Source organism: Crotalus tigris, unplaced genomic scaffold (assembly GCF_016545835.1).
Source record: "Crotalus tigris isolate CLP2741 ecotype Arizona unplaced genomic scaffold, ASM1654583v1 scf7180000023687.2574627, whole genome shotgun sequence".
Classification (NCBI taxonomy): domain Eukaryota; kingdom Metazoa; phylum Chordata; class Lepidosauria; order Squamata; family Viperidae; genus Crotalus; species Crotalus tigris.
The window spans coordinates 1,846,391-1,864,087 of NW_024100118.1; the positions used below are offsets into that span (position 1 = coordinate 1,846,391).

Sequence of the window (17,697 nt, forward strand, 5' to 3'; positions counted from 1 at the left end):
TCAGCAGCTTCCCAAACCTCCCAGCTTCTTATATAGACGCTTCCCGGGTAAATGTGTTACTTTTCCCGCGCCAGCACCCGCGCATGCGCACGGCGCTGGCGACAGCCTGTCTGGTCCCGGGCAGCTTTGCACCTGCCCGGGACTGCCTGCAAACGCCCGAGCCGTTTGCAAGGCTCGGGACATAACACCCCTTTCCCCCGGGCTAAAACTACTACCAACATATAAACATTTATTTTATGCAGTGTTCTGCTTCTCAGTGCTCCTATCGTTACCTGGCTTTTGTTTAGCCAGCAATGTTATGTAATCCTCTAAGTATTTAGGAGACTTCTTTGCTCTCTGTGACCTTCTCAGCTCTGGGTTACTAGCATGAGTTCCCTGACTGAAGGGAGATGTGAGCCTGTTCTCCTTATTTTGCCTTGGTGCCTTCCAAGGACTGTGCCCCAATGCCTGGCCTGCTTGCTTGCCCACCGGCCTCGTCAGGCCAGGGCTTCTGTCACTTTGTGACCTGGTTGACCTGCCTAGCTGTAGACCCTCGGGCCCCTTGAAGTGATAGCCACTGCTGGGCGTCTCTGTTGAACCTCCTAGGTCCGTCCAAGACCTGTCAGGAGGCTGACCATTCCCTGAACCCCGTTCTGTGTCCGGGCTTGTGTGGGTTCCTGTACTTTCCCAAAACTCAGTTACTCCCTGATTTGGGCTAGAGGTGTTGTAGTCGGGACTTGGTTCCTCGACCACCTCCCTGTATTTTTGACCCCCTGTAGAATTTGGGGTAAGGTCAGGCCAACCTTGGGGATTGTGTGCCAGCTCTCTTGCGGGGAATGATTTGTTGGGATGCCCCCGGGTATCCTCCGTGACTGGAGTGCTGTGTGATGTGTGTGGAAGGTGAGTATGCCCCCGGGGTGACTCCTGGCTGGAGTAGGCGTGAGTGCCTGTTGTGTGGGTAAGCTCCATGAATTCCTTTTCGGAGCAATTGCGGAACCCTGGGATGGGCCGTTTGTGGCTCCATTAGTGGAGATGGGCAGCAGCTTGTGCCCTTCCCTTTGCTCCAAAGGGTCCCCCTCCCCCCCTGGAAAAGACCCAGGAGTCTCATCTGAAAAGTCCCACCTAGGGCGGAGTTGGTCGATGTGCCGACGCAGGACACGACCGTTGTCCAGGGCAACCTCGTAGGAGAGAGGACCTGTGACCCTGGAAATAGAAGCGGGGACCCAGGTATGACCAGGCCCGTAATTGCGAGCCCAAACCGGGGTACCCACAAGTAGTTGTCTAGGTGCCCTAGGATGTGAGGTAGATGAAGGCAGTCTGTCCGGATGCAACCGGTCAAGTCTAGTAGTAAGTTGGCGCCCCCAACGAAGTTCAGCTGGACTTCTCCCTGTAGAAGTGGACGGTGTGGTGCGATAAGACAGGAGAAAGTCAGCCAACCTGTGATGCCAGTCCCCGTAGGTGAGTCTTTTCAAGGCGAATTTTGTGATGCGCACCATACGTTCAGCCATACCGTTGGTGGACGGGTGGAAGGGTGCAGACGTGGCATGACGAATCATGTTAGCCTGTAAGAAAGCTTGGAATTCGGAGGACGTGAATTGAGGGCCGTTGTCAGACACGATGACATCTGGAAGCCCGTGTGCAGCAAAAATCCCCCTCAGTACCTGAATAGTCTTTGCAGTGGTGGTGGAAGAGACAGGTACAACCTCAAGCCATTTTGAATGGCTGTCACCAAGGACCAAGAAGAACTGGCCCTGAAAGGGCCCAGCGTAGTCAATGTGCACCCTAGACCATGGGGACTGCGTTTCCTCCCATTTATGCACGGGAGCTTGGGGCATCTCTGGGCGAGATCGTTGGCACAGGTGGCATGCATGCACCTGAGCCTCAATATCCTTATCTAAAACAGGCCACCACAAGTGGCTGCGTGCAAGAGCCTTCATACGAACAATGCCCGGATGACCCTCGTGGAGGGATTCTAAGACCCTAGTCCTCATTGAGGAGGGAATGACAACTCTGTTTCCCCAAAGCAGACAACCCTGAGAAAGGGACAACTCGTTTCTTTTGGACCAGAAACTCTGAAACTCAGGACTAGGGCAGTGCTCAGGCCAACCGGACAAAACCCAGGAACGGACACGTGAAAGTGTGTGATCTGTACCTGTTTCAGCGGCAGCATCCCTGGCACAAAGAGGGAGCTCGGGCAAGGCTTGCATTGATAGAATGTTGACAGCTGGCGCAGGGTCAGCTTCTACTACTGGCAGAGGCAATCTACTGAGGCCATCAGCATGGCCCATTTCTTTCCCAGGCTTGTGGAGTAAAGAAAAATCATATGCAGACAGAAAAATAGACCACCTAAGCATTCTAGGGGAAATGATTTGGGGAGTCTGCTTACGTTTGGTAAACAGTCCCAGCAGAGGCTTATGGTCAGTAAAGACCGTGAAATGCCTGCCATAGAGAAAATCGTGGAATTTTTTAATTCCAGCGACAACAGCCAGAGCCTCCCTGTCTATCTGAGCGTAGTTGTGCTCAGCAGAAGACAATGTTCTGGAGTAATATGCAACAGGAACCTGAGTTCCATCAGACCTGAGGTGGCTCAGGACAGGTCCTACCCCGTAAGGGGACGCATCACATGCGATGCACACAGGAAGAGATTCATTGAAATGTGCAAGTACACTGTTAGAAGTGAGCAAGGCCTTGACTTTGTTAAAGCAAGCCTCATGTGTATGTGACCACTGCCACACTGCTTGTTTGTCTAGTAGCCTGTGAAGAGGCTCAGCAACACTAGCTTTATGTGGAAGAAAAGAATTGTAGAAATTCAGGAGGCCCAGGAAGGCCTGAAGTTCGGCCTTGGACTTTGGCCTAGGTGCTTCTAAAATAGCTGTCAGTTTGGATTCAGCAGGGTGAATCCCAGCAGCATCAATTTTGAACCCCAGAAATTCAGTAGAAGGCACCCCAATCTTGCATTGGTCTTTTTTGAGCTTGAGGCCTGACTTCCTGAATCTTAACAGAACAGCCCTTAGCCTTTCAGCTAGAATGTGTGTGGAGTCTCCTGCAATTAAGACATCATCAAAGTATGGGCAAACCCCTGGTATACCCCGTAGTGTGTTTTCCATTACGCTTTGGAAAATCCCAGGAGCGACATTCACTCCAAACTGCAGCCTTTTTACCTTAAAGGCTCCCCTGTGGGTCACAATAGTCTGAGCTATAGCAGCATCATCATCAACAGGCAGCTGTTGATACCTTGAGCTAGGTCAAGCTTTGCAAAAACGCGCCCCCCCTTGAGGGAGGCCAGAATATGACTGACCACAGGAACCGGATAGGCATGTTGCTGCAATGCCTTATTCAGAGTGCATTTGTAGTCAGCACAAATGCGAATGTCCCCATTTGCCTTTAGAGGCGTGACAATGGGGGTCTCCCAAGGACTGGAATCAACAGGTTCTAGGATTCCCTGTTGAATCAGTTTGTCTAACTCAGTGTCAATTTTACTCTTTAAAGCAAAAGGGACCCTTCTTGCTTTAATTCTAATGGGATTGACAGTGGGGTCTAGCTTTAAGGACACAGGGGGTCCTTTGAATGTGCCCAGCTGGGGGCTGAAAACATCTGCAAAGTCTTTGCAGACTTCCTGTAGGTCGAGTGTTTGTAAACTGTTGAGTCCTGTGACGTGTATCCCCAGGGCCTCAAACCAATCGAGTCCTATGAGACTCGTTCGTTCACCCCCTACTACTAATAAGTCTAGTGGACCTTCAAAACTCTTGTATTGCACGTTAAGGGTGGCCTCCCCCTTAACACCCACTCTTGAATTTTGAAAATCTGTTAACACAATGTCAGAAGGCCTTAACTTGGCCTGAGTTCCACTACCGGAACAAATCTTCCTAAATGTATGCAAGGAGATAATTGAAAAGGCAGACCCTGTGTCTAATTCCATAGATAATGGAACCCCTTGTAGCTTCACCGTGAGTGACAGCTTTTTCTTAATGGGCTTGTGTGTGCCTGTCCTAAGGATGCTTCTTCGCGAAGCGCAAAACCCTACCCTATTCTGGCTGGGGAATCTGGTACCTTTCAGGCGCAGTTCTTCCTGAGGTTGTACCTTTCGTCGGCCCAGACACACAGCTGCAATGTGTCCTTGTTTGCCGCATGCCCGGCAGGTAGCGGAGCGGAACTTGCAGTCGGTTCTCCTGTGGCGACCTCCACAGCCGATGCACTTGAGCGGAGCTGAAAAGCTTCCCTTCTGTTTTTCTTCCGTCGTGGGGTGGAGACGGTCGACTTCCTCGTCCGGATCCTCCTCGGAGTTTCTTTGGGCGTCTTCCTGGTGCACGGATGCAACCGCTGGACTGTTTCTGATCGGCCGCATGTTCTTGACAGCGCCGCCTGCTGCTTCTTCTGCGGTGACTTCCCTTAAGGCATCTTGGTAGGACAATTCTTCTTTAGCGAAAAGTCTCTGTTGTAGATCTCGATGCCTTAACCCGCACACGAATCGGTCCCTCAGTCGTTCTTCGAGGTCTTTGAACTCGCAGTGCTTGGCGGCCTTCCGTAATGCGGCGATGAATTCTTTGGCCGACTCGCCGGGCCGTTGATCCCTCTGCTCGAAGGTGTGGCGCCATGCGATGACGGACATCTTGGGGTGGAAGTGCTCTTTCAGTAGCTTCTTCAGATCTGCGTAGCTGACAGACTCTACTGGAACAGGTGATGCAAGGTTTTCTGCGATGTCGAAGGCGTCTTGACCGCAAACACAAAGCAGGGTGGCAGCCTTCAAGCTCTCTTCCCTCACTTGGTTTGCCTTGAAGTAGTTCTCCACCCTGGCTACGTATGACTCCCACCGCTCTGGATGTGAGACGTCGAATTCCGAAAGCCTTCCGATTTTTGCCATCTTTAGATCTTCAGGAGACGGGTCTATCAGCCAGCCTACCCCCGAATGCGCACCGGATTGGCGGGCAGCTGCCGAGTCGACGCCATTCCTTTCCACCGCTCAGGACTCCTTGGGTAAGCTTACACTTCTTCCTTTCCAGGTAGTGCAAGGCATCCCACCTTCGTCGCCAGAGTTGAGTCCGTGGCGGGAAAACAGACATGAGAAGCAGTTGAAGTTCTCAGTTTCCTTTATTCAGCGTTCAGCTTACAAGTAGATGGCTTCAGCAGCTTCCCAAACCTCCCAGCTTCTTATATAGACGCTTCCCGGGTAAATGTGTTACTTTTCCCGCGCCAGCACCCGTGCATGCGCACGGCGCTGGCGATAGCCTGTCTGGTCCCGGGCAGCTTTGCACCTGCCCGGGACTGCCTGCAAACGCCTGAGCCGTTTGCAAGGCTCGGGACATAACATCATGCTATATATCTTTAGAGACTAACCTGATTAGTTAGAATTATAATGTCATTTAAATGTATTTTATTAAATGTATTAGAAAGAAAATACGGTATCTTTCTATTATTAGGAAGGAAGATATTCCTATTAAATGTGTACGTTTTTGTTTTAAATGTCAGCCGGGCTAATCTGTCACATGATTCCACTTGACCTAAATTAAGCCTTTGGCTTCTGCCCCAGTTTCATTAGTTTTATAATCCCAGAGTTGTAGTTGGATCCACCTGATTGCTTTGCATTTTGGACTTACTTATCAGCCTGTTAAATTAGTAATTTCAACAATATAACTGAGCCTTGTTTCTTTTTTTGTGAACTCTGTACTCGTTTTGAGCAAAGCAATCTTAGCACTTAATAAATTCATCCTTACTTTATCTATTTTGTTCAGGGGGACCCAATTCTCTTAAAAGTGAAGACCTAAAAATACATAAGCTGCTTTCTACAGATATGCCTTGTATAAACAAAGTATGTGTGTGAGGGTGTGTGTGTGTAATTCAATAACTGAAAGAATGGATTCTATCATTTGCCTTGATTCTGTTTCAATGCATGTATTATTAGTTCAGAAACTTATGTTAACATCAGAATATGGAAACAAAACAATATGCAGCTGCATTGTTCCATTACATAATAAATTCCAAAAGGAAGAGGCATGTTCGTGTGATATGTATGTGTGTATAAGGCTTTAAAAAAAATGGAGATGGCATTGAAAAAAGAAAAATGCCAATAATCTGAAGATAAGTTGTAGGACAGCCATGTTCATTAATAACATTTGTTATGCTATTACCAGACATTTTCTGAACTAGAGAAAGCAAGAAGCTGATAGCAAGCTTGTTTATATTGCTCTTAGTTTTTTGAGATCTAAAGCAGGAATATCACCACACAGAAGGCCATGTGGCTTGCCTTTATATCTTTTCATATTTTATATTTTTCATAAATGATACATTACACAATGTTGTGAGTTGCAGGGCTTTTTCATTCAAATGATGCAGTCAGGGAAATGTTGGAACTTCTCCCCATTTTGCAGAATTGGAAATGAGGAATATAACATTTGTTTTACTGACCATCATCCATGCCACATTTATCCATTAGATCATTAAATACACGTTCATGATCCAGTCGAATTTTTCTTCGCTCAGCTGCCAGAGTGTGCTCTATGAAATCGTGCACAGTGAGAAGCTTGACTGGCTTTAGGTTAATCTAAATATTTTTAAAAAAAGAAACAGCATCAGTAAGTCATAGTAACATTATATAATGAACCCATTAACAGTAAAAAAAATTCTTTCTGCCACATCTGTAGTAAACTTAAATAATACTAAACTAAAATATTTACTAATCATTTAATAAATAATTTCTAATAATTTATACAACATTCTAAACATGAAAACAAAAATCATGTGAGATTAGCTTTTATTAAAAAAAACCTTAGAAATGCACGATGCTAGGGATTATTGTACATCTTTAAACTCTGCAGCTCTGTTTGCAGCCCAGTTTACAATGTCCTTAAATAGCTAATCAATTATTGTTCTTTGATTTCAATGATCCTCATCAGCTTTAGTGTACAGGTGATTCCCCTAGCTACATCCTTGCAATAAATGGAAGCCATGGAGATGTGAAAGATCTTGCATTCATTCATTGCCTCTCCAGAGCTCCAGGTGATTTTTCAGTGTTCTAGTGCAATGCTGCAGATTTTAGAGATATCCAGGTACACAAGGAAATCTAATTGCCTTTCCATTCTTTAAACAAAAGCTATCCTAGCAGTACATAATGTTAATTGAATATTGTCCTAAACCAGTGATAGCAAACCTTTTAGAGACCGAGTGCCCAAACTGCAACCCATAACCCACTTATTTATTGCAAAGTGCCAACACGGCAATTTAACCTGAAAACTGAAGTTTTAGTTTAGAAAAAACAACTCATACATTAACATCTTTTGTCTTAAAAGAAAAACACAATAACAGAGCTTTCAATGATACAAACAACTTTTTATTGAAAGATAAAAGTTAGCATCTGGCATGCTTTTGAACAATTAATGTGATTTTTGCTGTTGTATGCATGCTGATAATTTGTCTAACCTTAACTCATACTTCGTAAGTTTGAGAACAACACATGCAGCACTCAGGTCATTTATTAGTTTGTTTCTGGTGTCAGATTTGATATAATTCAAAGCTGAAAACAGCTGCTCACGAGCATAAGTTGATCCAAACAAAGTAAGAAAAGCAATCCCAAGTGCTTTCACTGACTTAAAATTATTTGGCAGAGAATTCCACACTTTAAAGATTTCATTTTCAGAACTAACTGTGCTGTCCTTTGTCATCCTTGTTTTTGCAGGATTGCTCTCAATAGGAATGAGGCACGCTTTGACTCTGTTTTTGCCAGGAATGGGCTTGAGAAATGGCTTTTTCCTGTGAAAACATAGCCAAAGAGCAAAGCTGCGTGCCCACAGAGAGGGCTCTGAGTGCCCCTTCTGGCACATGTGCCATAGGTTCCCCACCACTGTCCTACACATTCTAGTTTACCAAGATCATTGGCAATGGTATATGTGAAAATGGACTGTTTTTTTAAATAAAAATTTAAATATGGCAGCTTAGGAACAATGCTAATATCTGCAAGCAAAATGAATGTTTGATATTAGTGAATTATAAAAACACATTATTTCAAAAAAGAAATTGCTGGAAGTAATACAATGTGAAAGAAAATATTTGGAAAAGTACAATGAAGTTATTACTCAAAAGTAAATTTTTTCATTATTTTATTGTCAATACAAAAAAAAAGGAAACAGTATATAATAATGGCTTTGTGGCAAGTTCACAAAGAAACATTAGAATTTTTCATTGAAATGTTTACCTTCTCTTTTCCTACTGGCTTTGCAACGTATGTAGAGAAAGCCACACAAATTAGTTTTTGAACATTAGTTAAGGGATTCTGTAACGTAGCTCTGACACCAACCTATGTGCAGATAATAAAGCCATTGTTGAATTCTAGGCAGTTGCATAATTGTGAACAAGTGTATTAGTAACAACTATTCTTTTTATCTTAATGAAAATAAGAAGCTCTATTTTTTTCATATATACACACCATAACCCCAAGCAACTATGCAGCACTATTAGGATCTCCATCCCAATCCGGACACCATCCTGGCCTGATGATGATTTTACATCCTCTGTGGGAAACCCTTGGCTGCCACCTCCTTTCCATCCACCACCCTGTCCACCACTGCCGGGGTCGGAACTCTGAATGACCCAGAGCTTAGCATGCTGGCAGTGGGGATTGGAAAATGGGAAGCTCCTGGCTGCCGCTGCTATTGTGCACTCTGCCCAACCACTTGCTTGCTTGCCTGCCCATCGACCCGGTCCTCCTGAGCACCCGTAGCAAATTGTCCCTGCAGTGAATTGCCCATGTTCAGTTGTCCTACAACAACTTGGCAGCATGTTGGCAGAGGCGTCTTGGCAGTGGTGAGGAGGCCACCCCAACCTGGCCACCCCCAGCTGGCCACCCCAAGTTGTCTCATTCCATGCTGTAAATGCCACTGCTAAGTGGGGCATTCACATTCACATCATATCCTGCTTTACAATCATGTCACTTCGTGATGGCAATTCTAGTCTTCTAGACATTTGTATTTATTACAGTAATTCAATTTGTTTATTTAATCTTTATCACATCTTTTATTAGAGGTTTACTGCTATAGCCTCATCATTTTAACTGCACAAACAAGTCTTTATAGGACATAGGGCTGAGAATGACTAGCACAGAATCACTTATAGACTAACTTCAGTTTCTATGAAACTGAAAATGTTGAAAAAAATGTTGTGTTCAATTATTCAGATATTTAGTATAATGCTGAATTTGGAAAATAAATCTATTAAAAAGGTATGAAATGAATGAAGAAAAGACCATCTGTGATGGAATTTGCCTGAATTCATATCTTCACTAGATTCATCCTGCCTAAATAATAAAATTTAAATCAACTTAAATCAAATAAATACAATCTCTTACCTCCATACTGGTAGTGAATGCCCTGTTTACCTTTGCTGTAATGTTGATAATCTGCCCAACTCTGTTTTTTAAAAAAATCACATATAATTACAAAACACATAATTTTATATGTTTTGCAATATGCAGAAACTCTAATGTACAGCTATGTGTTTTGGAAATAACTGATATAGAAATCATATAATTTCAAATGTCCTATCTTAATATTATGGCCAGAAGTGAAAGGAAAAGGGAAAAAAGACTCTTTATGGGTCCCAAAAAAGTAAGGATTTCCTCTGCACCAGAAAAATATCACTGCAAACCAAAGTTGTTGTTCTTTTTCTTGAAATACCAGTGACAGGGATACTGGTTAGGCAAACTCATTCCACAGTCGTATTTAAAGAAAGAACTTTAAATCTGAAACTAGGATTCATATTTAGAACTATCCAGGTAAGAACTAAATGCCAGTCTGTTTTGTCCGTTTAGCTTAATGTCATGAAGACTGACTGGCAACAGCTCTCCAAACCCTTAAGACTCTCCACTTTGCATACTATCTGTTTGTTTTACCTGATCCTAGAGAGCAACAGTTCCCAACATTTTTGACACCAGGAACCAGTTTTGTGGGAGACAATTTTTCCATGGACCAGGGAGTGGGGGATGGTTTCAGTTTTGCACGCTTATCTGCTGTTCACCTCCAGCTGTGTGGCCTGGTTCCTAACAGGCCACAGACCAGTACCAAGCCAGACCATTAGTCAGTACATAATTTCAATCAGAAGTATTTTGCTTCACTTAGAAAAGATAGGAAGTAAGTTTAGGACCTTGTTGAAGATGGTATAGATTCTCCTGCTTGAGCGAGGGGTTGGACTATAAGACCTCCAAGGTCCCTTCCTATTCTATTCTATTCTATTCTATTCTATTCTATTCTATTCTATTCTATTCTATTCTATTCTATACTACTCTACTCTACTCTACTCTACTCTACTCTACTCTACTCTACTCTACTCTATCATTTCCTAGATAGCTAGCATCACTTAAGGAACATTGCTTTTGTTCTTTAGAACCTTGGGTCTCCGAAGAATGTACCTTATCAGAACGCACTACATAAACCCTATTTAAATCATTGTGATACATCATCCAGTGATATTCTATGTATGTTTATAATCCAATTTCTATACTGATATTTTTTATTTAAAATTAGAGACCAAAGAAACAGATCAAAAAATTGACTAAAATACCAAATTCAATCCAGTGCTTTCTAATGATGATCACAATAGAAAATAATTTATATATTTGCAAAAAAACACTGGATGGATCTAATTAAACATGCACTATTCTTCTGCAGATCATCCTAAACCAGAGGTAGGCAACCTTGGCTCTTTTATGACTCGTGGACTTCAACTCCCAGAATTCCTGAGCCAGCTAGTCATAAAAGAACCAAGGTTCCCTACCCCTGTCCTAAACACTTAGGAAGTATTATTAACCCTGAGGCTATTTGTTTCAATGTTGGGAGTGTACTACTTCCTTCCATCACAACAAAAGTGCATATTTTTAACATATACCTTGGGAATTAGAATACAAGGAACATTGCCCTGTCACAGACCATTGCATTTTCATTTGTAACTGATGAGAACCTTTTCAATGTAGCAGTCTGGGAGCTCTTGCTAAGGATCCAGGAACAAATGCAAAAAGAAGAAAATAATCTAAAGTACAAATATTTGTGCAATAAAAATGTAAGAACAGGAAATGATTCTATAATGTAGGGGAAAAAGGGCCCTATTTTTTCTCTCTCTTCTGAAAGGTTGAAAATTCCATGATCCAAAGACACCAAACATACAAAATGGAATAGTACATAATTGGTCTAAAATATTACCATATTATAGCCAATTTACAACATGTATTATGTTCATTTTTCTAGTGAAAAAGCATTTTTGGGTAGGACTCAGTTGTCCTGAGAATTTAGTAACATAATTTTTGTTCAAATTTCTGAACCACCTATCTCCTTCAGAGATGGATTCTGGGCAGTGTATAATAAAGTATTAAAATATAAAAACAGTATATAAAAAGAAGCAAGGATGATAAAACACTATTAAAATTACTTAAAAGGCAAATGGGGGGACGGTTTCCTCAGGGCACTAGCCACAGCTGCACTCCTCATTCAAGACCACATAGCCATGTTTTAATTCCTTTTCAAAAGGCCAGGAGAGTGAGGTCTGCCTTACCTCCAGGGGAAGAATATTCCACAAGGTGGGGGCAATTACAGAAAAAGCTCTCTTCCTTATAATTACCATTCACTTTTTCAGAAATCTAAAGAACACACCTGTAATTTATAAAGAAAAAAAATCCCTGTTTTGGAACACTTTTTGTTACGCTATTGGCAAGTATATCCACCTGTCAAAGGAATCTTAGAAATTAATTGAAATAAATCACTATTGTCTTTTAATCCATACAAGTGGCTTACAATCTGGAATGTAGTCTTGGACTTTTGGTTAAGATCAAATGCAGCATGTAGGGAATACACTCTGTTTTTGAACATTTTGTTATTTTCCCACCTAGCATCAAATTAAACTGCAGTCACAAACCTTTAAGTGTTCAATTTTGTGGAACATTTTTTAATTTTATTTTCATTTTATTTCACTAAAGATAATTATGCACAGCAGTATTTAATCTTAGGTTCAATGCAACTGGCGATGTCAAAATAACTGAATCAGCCCTTTTCCTTTTCAAATGGACTGTACTGCTATATCTGCTGATTCTTCTTCCACTTTTTTCTCATTTCAAACCATTTGGAGGAAATCAACTGGAGTCCATTTACAGGGAAAATAACAGAGAATGAAAAGTTTCTTTCTTTCTTCAAGACATGAAAGGAAGTGACTATTTCTTAAATAACCATTTTATAAATTCATTAAGCATATACTAGAAATGTGACAATGACTTTTAAATTTATCAATAATGTTCATTATCAGATCAAAAAATTAAGAATTAAATATCTTTCTAAAAATAATTTAAATTTATTTTTTAAGACTTAAACTGTAAGAAACAAAACAAATTAAGTTGCAACTCTCAGATTTTCAGTGAATGTTTTATTTAATGTTAAGAGTAGAAAAGATCAATATGTCTATAGAAATTTAAATTTTCTATTTTCTTTTAATGCTTTTGCAATGAATCATGTTCCAAAGTTTCAATTAGTATTTGTATGTTTATATATACTGATTAAAAACTATTAAACTATAGTAAGATTTGATAATAATTAAGATGTACCTGGCTATCTCTTCAAACTGTATGTCATCCACTGATGCTGTTACACAGGGAATGCCAGCATGTTTTTCAGCTTAGAAGAAAATAGAGTTTATTGAAGGTAAAATTAAATATTGGGGAAAAAACAGTTACAGACATCGTATAAATTTATATCAGCATCCATTAAATATTAAGCAAGAGTTTATTTTAAGATATTTTTAAGATATATTAAAGAATGCATTGTTGTATGATTGTTTGTCCAATATAAAATAATCCATTGCTGAATGCAGCATTCCAATAATTTTCACGAGAATAACATCTACTATCTCTGCACAGGCATGCCAAGAACTGTGTTATTGTGTCTATATGGTAGAATTTAAAAATTATGTAATGTTTGTAAAATACTAATGCTAAAATGATGAAGAAACTGTTCACACCCTTGCAGCTCAGATAAAATGACCAGTGGACTGACTGAATAATTATAATTTCTGCCTTTCTTTTTCTGGGGTGCAGTTTATATAAAAATTGGGATGGCAAACCAGCTCATGATGTGAGAGTTCTCTGACTGCAGATAAAGGAATAAACTTCCTTCTTCCAAGTCAGAAGACTGCCTTACTTATCACAGCACTAGATTTCAGAAACCTTATCTGTGCTCTGAGATAACTGGGTTGAACCTGGGAGCTCATACGGGAAAAGCATACATTTACATTTCATTGTGCTATGCTTCTTTTCTGTTCCTTTTAAATAGCTATGATTGATTCAGCAGCACACAAATATAATATGTAAATACAATAAAATGTACTTCTCCCTACTTGGAAAAAAAATACAGTCTCGCTCCTTGCTGTATTTTTGTTATCATGATTTTTAAATTACCTTACATTCTAATTTCAATTCATAAAATTGAGTGCTTCAGAATGCTTCCTTCCATTTCTAGGTTCCCCCCAAAAAATCAGTTTTACTAAATATATAATTTTCTCTTGAAAATCAGAATTGGATAGGAAAGAATGATTAAAGGGTTAAGACTTTATTATACCGAAGAATACTAAATACTGTCAAAAATAATGTTTTTGGGAAGCAATTTACAATGTTCAAATCATGTACTGTATTGCACAAATTACCATAAAACTGGGTAAGCAATTTAAATATTACACAATTTTTAAACATTTAAATGAGGTATTGCTTTAGAAGACAGAGTAGAGTAAATTAGGAACAACTAAGACAATCATAAAAGAACAACCAGCATTAGAACTGTTCTATGGGAAAATCTTCCCCTCCATACTGCTTAAAGTAGAAATTTAGGATGCCTACTGTGTAAGTCCTTAGAAACATGCAAATCCAAGTCTGCAAAGGATTACTGGGGCTTTTCATTGGAATTCTTGCTAATCGTATGAGTAGAAGTGGACTTGCACTCAATTAAAGCTTTTATTGATAAGGTCCTGCTCAGTTTTTTGTAAACATCTTTTTCCGAAAGAGTACAAATTCTTGGTTAGATAAGGCTTGATCCAGCTAAACAGTTACAATGCCTTATATAATTTTTTAGATATTTATGCTCAATATTATTTCTTAGAATAACAGAGTTGGAAAGGATCTTGGAGGTCTTCTAGTCCAATCCTCTATTCAGCTCTATATCATTTCAGACAAATGATTGTCCAATCTTTTTTTAAAAACTTCAGTGTTGGAGAATTTACAAATTCTGGAGGCAAGTTGTTCCACTGGTTGTTCTTTGTCATCTAAGGAGCTACAAGAATTTATAATTTTCATAGTAAAAGGGAAAAGAACCTTATATAATGCCAGCTAAATTCTCAATTTGGTATGGCAGGTTGATTCTGAATCATGTTTAGCCTATCAAAGAGAAGAATGGGGGGGGCACCATAACTGCCTTCTAGTACTTGAGAGGCTGTTCTAATACTTGATAGGTCACAGAGAAAAGGATTTACTTATTCTCCAAAGCATCAGAGGACAGGACAAGAAGTAATGGGTAGAAACTTACTAACTAAAGAAACATCCAACCTAAAAGTAAGGAGAAATTTTCTGACAATGAGAACAATTAATCAATGGAAAAGCTTCCCTTCCAGAATTGTGGGTGCTCCATCACTGAAGGTTTCAAAAATAGACTAGACAATCATTTGACCGGAATGGTATAAAGTCTCCTGTCTTGAGTAGGATGTTGGACTAGAACACCTAGAGGTCCCTTTCAACCCTATGATTCTACAGTATGTTCTATGAAGTATTTAATTATGTTTATAAAGCCTACAAAGCATAAACTTCTTAAAATTACAATAGCAACTTAGTGTAGATATAAGCAAATCCCAGTTGAATGTGTAGGTAAACTGTAAGATCGAAAGATAAAGTAGTCCAAAGAAATTAATATAAAAATTATTTAATGGGAGCTAGGAACTGGAATTAGTGAGTTTGCAATAAAAATATCCCAAAATGAAAAAAAAATTCTTAAAAGAATAATTGTCAAAATGACTTGTTACTGGTATTCTTGATTTCCTTCTACATTGCTGTAATAGTTAGTTATAATAGATTCAGTTTAAATAAACAATTATAATAAATTAATATATTAATATACAATTGATATTCTGCAATTTAGATTGGGGGCATCTAAAAAGTCAAGAAGTAGAAAATGGGAATTCATAGTTCTTACATGACAATAAACTTGTTTTCCTTTGAATTATTATGATTGGTTGCATAGTCAGCCAAATGTTTAGTCTGGATTTGGCTTTTTTTTTTGTTCCCTTATCAAGTCCTTCCCAAGGGCCTGGAGTAGGCAGATGTTGCTATTTAATAATATTAGAGGTATCATCACAAGATGTAAATTGTTCCAAGCAAAACTGCTTTTTGCAATTGATTGATGGTGATTTTGTTAATATGCACTGGGCTAAAATGTGGGAAATGATGAGTTCAAGTTCCGCCTTAGCTTTGAAAGCCAGCTGGATGATTTTGGCTAATCATTTTCTCTCAGCCCAACCCATCTCATCTCAGCCCAACCCATCTCACAGGGTTGCTGTCGTGGGAAAATAGGGGGAGGAAGGTGTGTTGGATATTTTTACTGCCTTGAGTTAATGAAAACATAATAAAGTCAGGATACAAATAAACAAAAAAATAAAATGGCAGTTTTATTATTTATTATAATTATATATAATTTATTGTTATTCCTGCAGCTTTTATCCAATTAAACTGTCAGACATTAAATCAGCATTCCCCAATCTATGGACATCCATATAAACTGGGATTGCAGTTCCAAGATGCACCAACCAACCAAGATAAACCAACAAGCCTATAATCTGTTAAGCACTGTCATATATAGTAATGGTTAAGGACCAAAGTTGCAAAGTAGTATTCTGTAAATAACAGGGACACTTATTGTTGCTGGTTTCATAAAGTTTGTTGAAAAAAACTGTTTCCTGATACAGTATAGAATGTTCTTTAGTCCAGCTATTATTTCATGAATCCAACTGCAAATTATTTGGATTGCCCAGAAAATTATCAGGGGCTTTATATTGAGTATTCCAGGGCGGGTGGGTAGATAGATAGGTAAGTTACATTAATGGTAAAGTTGCAAATAACTACCATAATCGAAAAATGAAGAATTACTGTCCAACCCAGTTTAAAATGTATGAAAAACAGCAAGAATCCTTCAGTAAATAATAGCAGACAAAAAAAGTCTGTTTCTTAAAGTTGCCAAGCCAAGGTTGAGAAATGCTGGGTTATATAATAGTAGTTTGTTTTCCTTTCTGATTCCGCTGTTTTATTTGATTATTGCAACAAATAGTTTTCTGCGGTCATCCCCCCCCCCCCGAGCCTGCTGATGGGATCCCCAATGCACGTCGCTCTAAGAAGGAGGTACTCCGTGAGAGGAAAGAGGGGCTCGCCCTTACCGGCCAGGCACGCCGTAATATCGATCCACTTGAGAAGCTGACCGCGGCTGAGCTCGCCGAGGTGATTCGTGTGAGCGGGAAGGAGGGTCTGGCACATGTGCACTTGCGCGCTCGCCATGGCACCGTCTCCTTTGCCGGCGAGCTTCCTTTTGCCGCGGCGCCTCCGAGGGCAGGGATCACCCGGAGTTTCGCATTCCCTCCCCCGGTGCTGTGGCGTTCAGGCGTCATTAGATGTGCCCCGGGGCGCTCTTGGGCCTCTTAAGCAAGCCGGTCGCACCTTCCAACCCGGCTGTTCGTTTTGCCACGGGTGGAAGGAGTGCGGCAGTTTCACCTTTCCCCTCCTTCCCGAGGTGTGGCAGGTGGCTGCGAAAGAGGTATGGCTGTGTCGGTTCAGCTCCTACGAAATAATTAGAACGAGTAGTGAGCTGAGGCGCATCATTTAAGCCAGACGATTTCAGCTACCGCCCTGCGTGATGACTTTTCCTGGAATTGCCTTCTCCAACCCGAAACCTTTCAAGTCTGTTCCGATGCCTCTTGCAACAACTCCCATGCAGGCTGTATAACAGAATAACAGAGTTGGAAGGGACCTTGGAGGTCTTCTAGTCCAACCCCTTGCTCAGGCAGGAAACCCTATACCATTTCAGACAAATGGTTGTCCAATCTCTTCTTAAAGTGTTGGAGCATTCACAACTTCTGAAGGCAAGCTGTTCCACTGATTAATTGTTCTGTCAGGAAATTTCTCCTTAATTCTAGGTTGCTTTTCTCCTTGATTAGTTTCCATCTGTTGCTTCTTGTCCTGCCTTCAGGTGCTTTGGAGAATAGCTTGACTCCCTCTTCTTTGTGGCAACCCCTGAGATATTGGAACACAGCTATCAGGTCACCCCTCGTCCTTCTTTTCATTAAAGGTACTGGAGTTTGTAAACCCAATACCTCTAAAGAGCTCTGTCCTGAGAAAAGCCTGGTGTAAAGTCCACATGTTGAAAGTCGACCTTAAGAAAACAAATGTTATGCATTTATTTTTCCTCAAGGATCCTGTCCAAGATTCTTAAATACCAGAGACTGATCTAAGTAAGGAATTTCCAGCCTTTTTGGCCATCTAGCCAGATTGTTCCCATGCTAGAAGTCATCAAGTAAGCCTAGAAAAAAAAGTGTAAAGCTGATTATCTAGTCAAAGGAAATGCCTGGAGTGTTGCTCAATGTGCCACAATTTGGTTGTTTTAAACTGGAATCTTTGTATTTCTTTTCTTCTTGGGACATCCCACTGATTTTGTGCCTAAGGCAAACTCGATC

General features: G+C 40.6%; 1 protein-coding gene across 2 annotated transcripts in view; it reads right to left on the reverse strand.

Moving 5' to 3' along the window:
* The window catches only part of ACOT12 (acyl-CoA thioesterase 12), a 36,432-nt gene extending 19,508 nt beyond the window's left edge, over positions 1-16,924 (reverse strand). The window contains exons 1-5 of one of the 2 annotated variants that reach the window (XM_039320760.1): positions 16,408-16,924; positions 12,548-12,617; positions 9,314-9,374; positions 8,165-8,182; positions 6,382-6,517 (exon numbers count right to left, since the gene is read on the reverse strand). In XM_039320760.1, coding sequence (XP_039176694.1) covers positions 6,382-6,517; positions 8,165-8,182; positions 9,314-9,374; positions 12,548-12,617; positions 16,408-16,525 — 403 coding nt within the window. In that variant the 5' untranslated portion in view covers positions 16,526-16,924. Of the gene's footprint in view, positions 1-6,381; positions 6,518-8,164; positions 8,267-9,313; positions 9,375-12,547; positions 12,618-16,407 lie in introns of both variants that reach the window. The other variant, XM_039320759.1, reaches the window with a different exon arrangement.
* Positions 16,925-17,697: the final 773 nt, after the last annotated feature.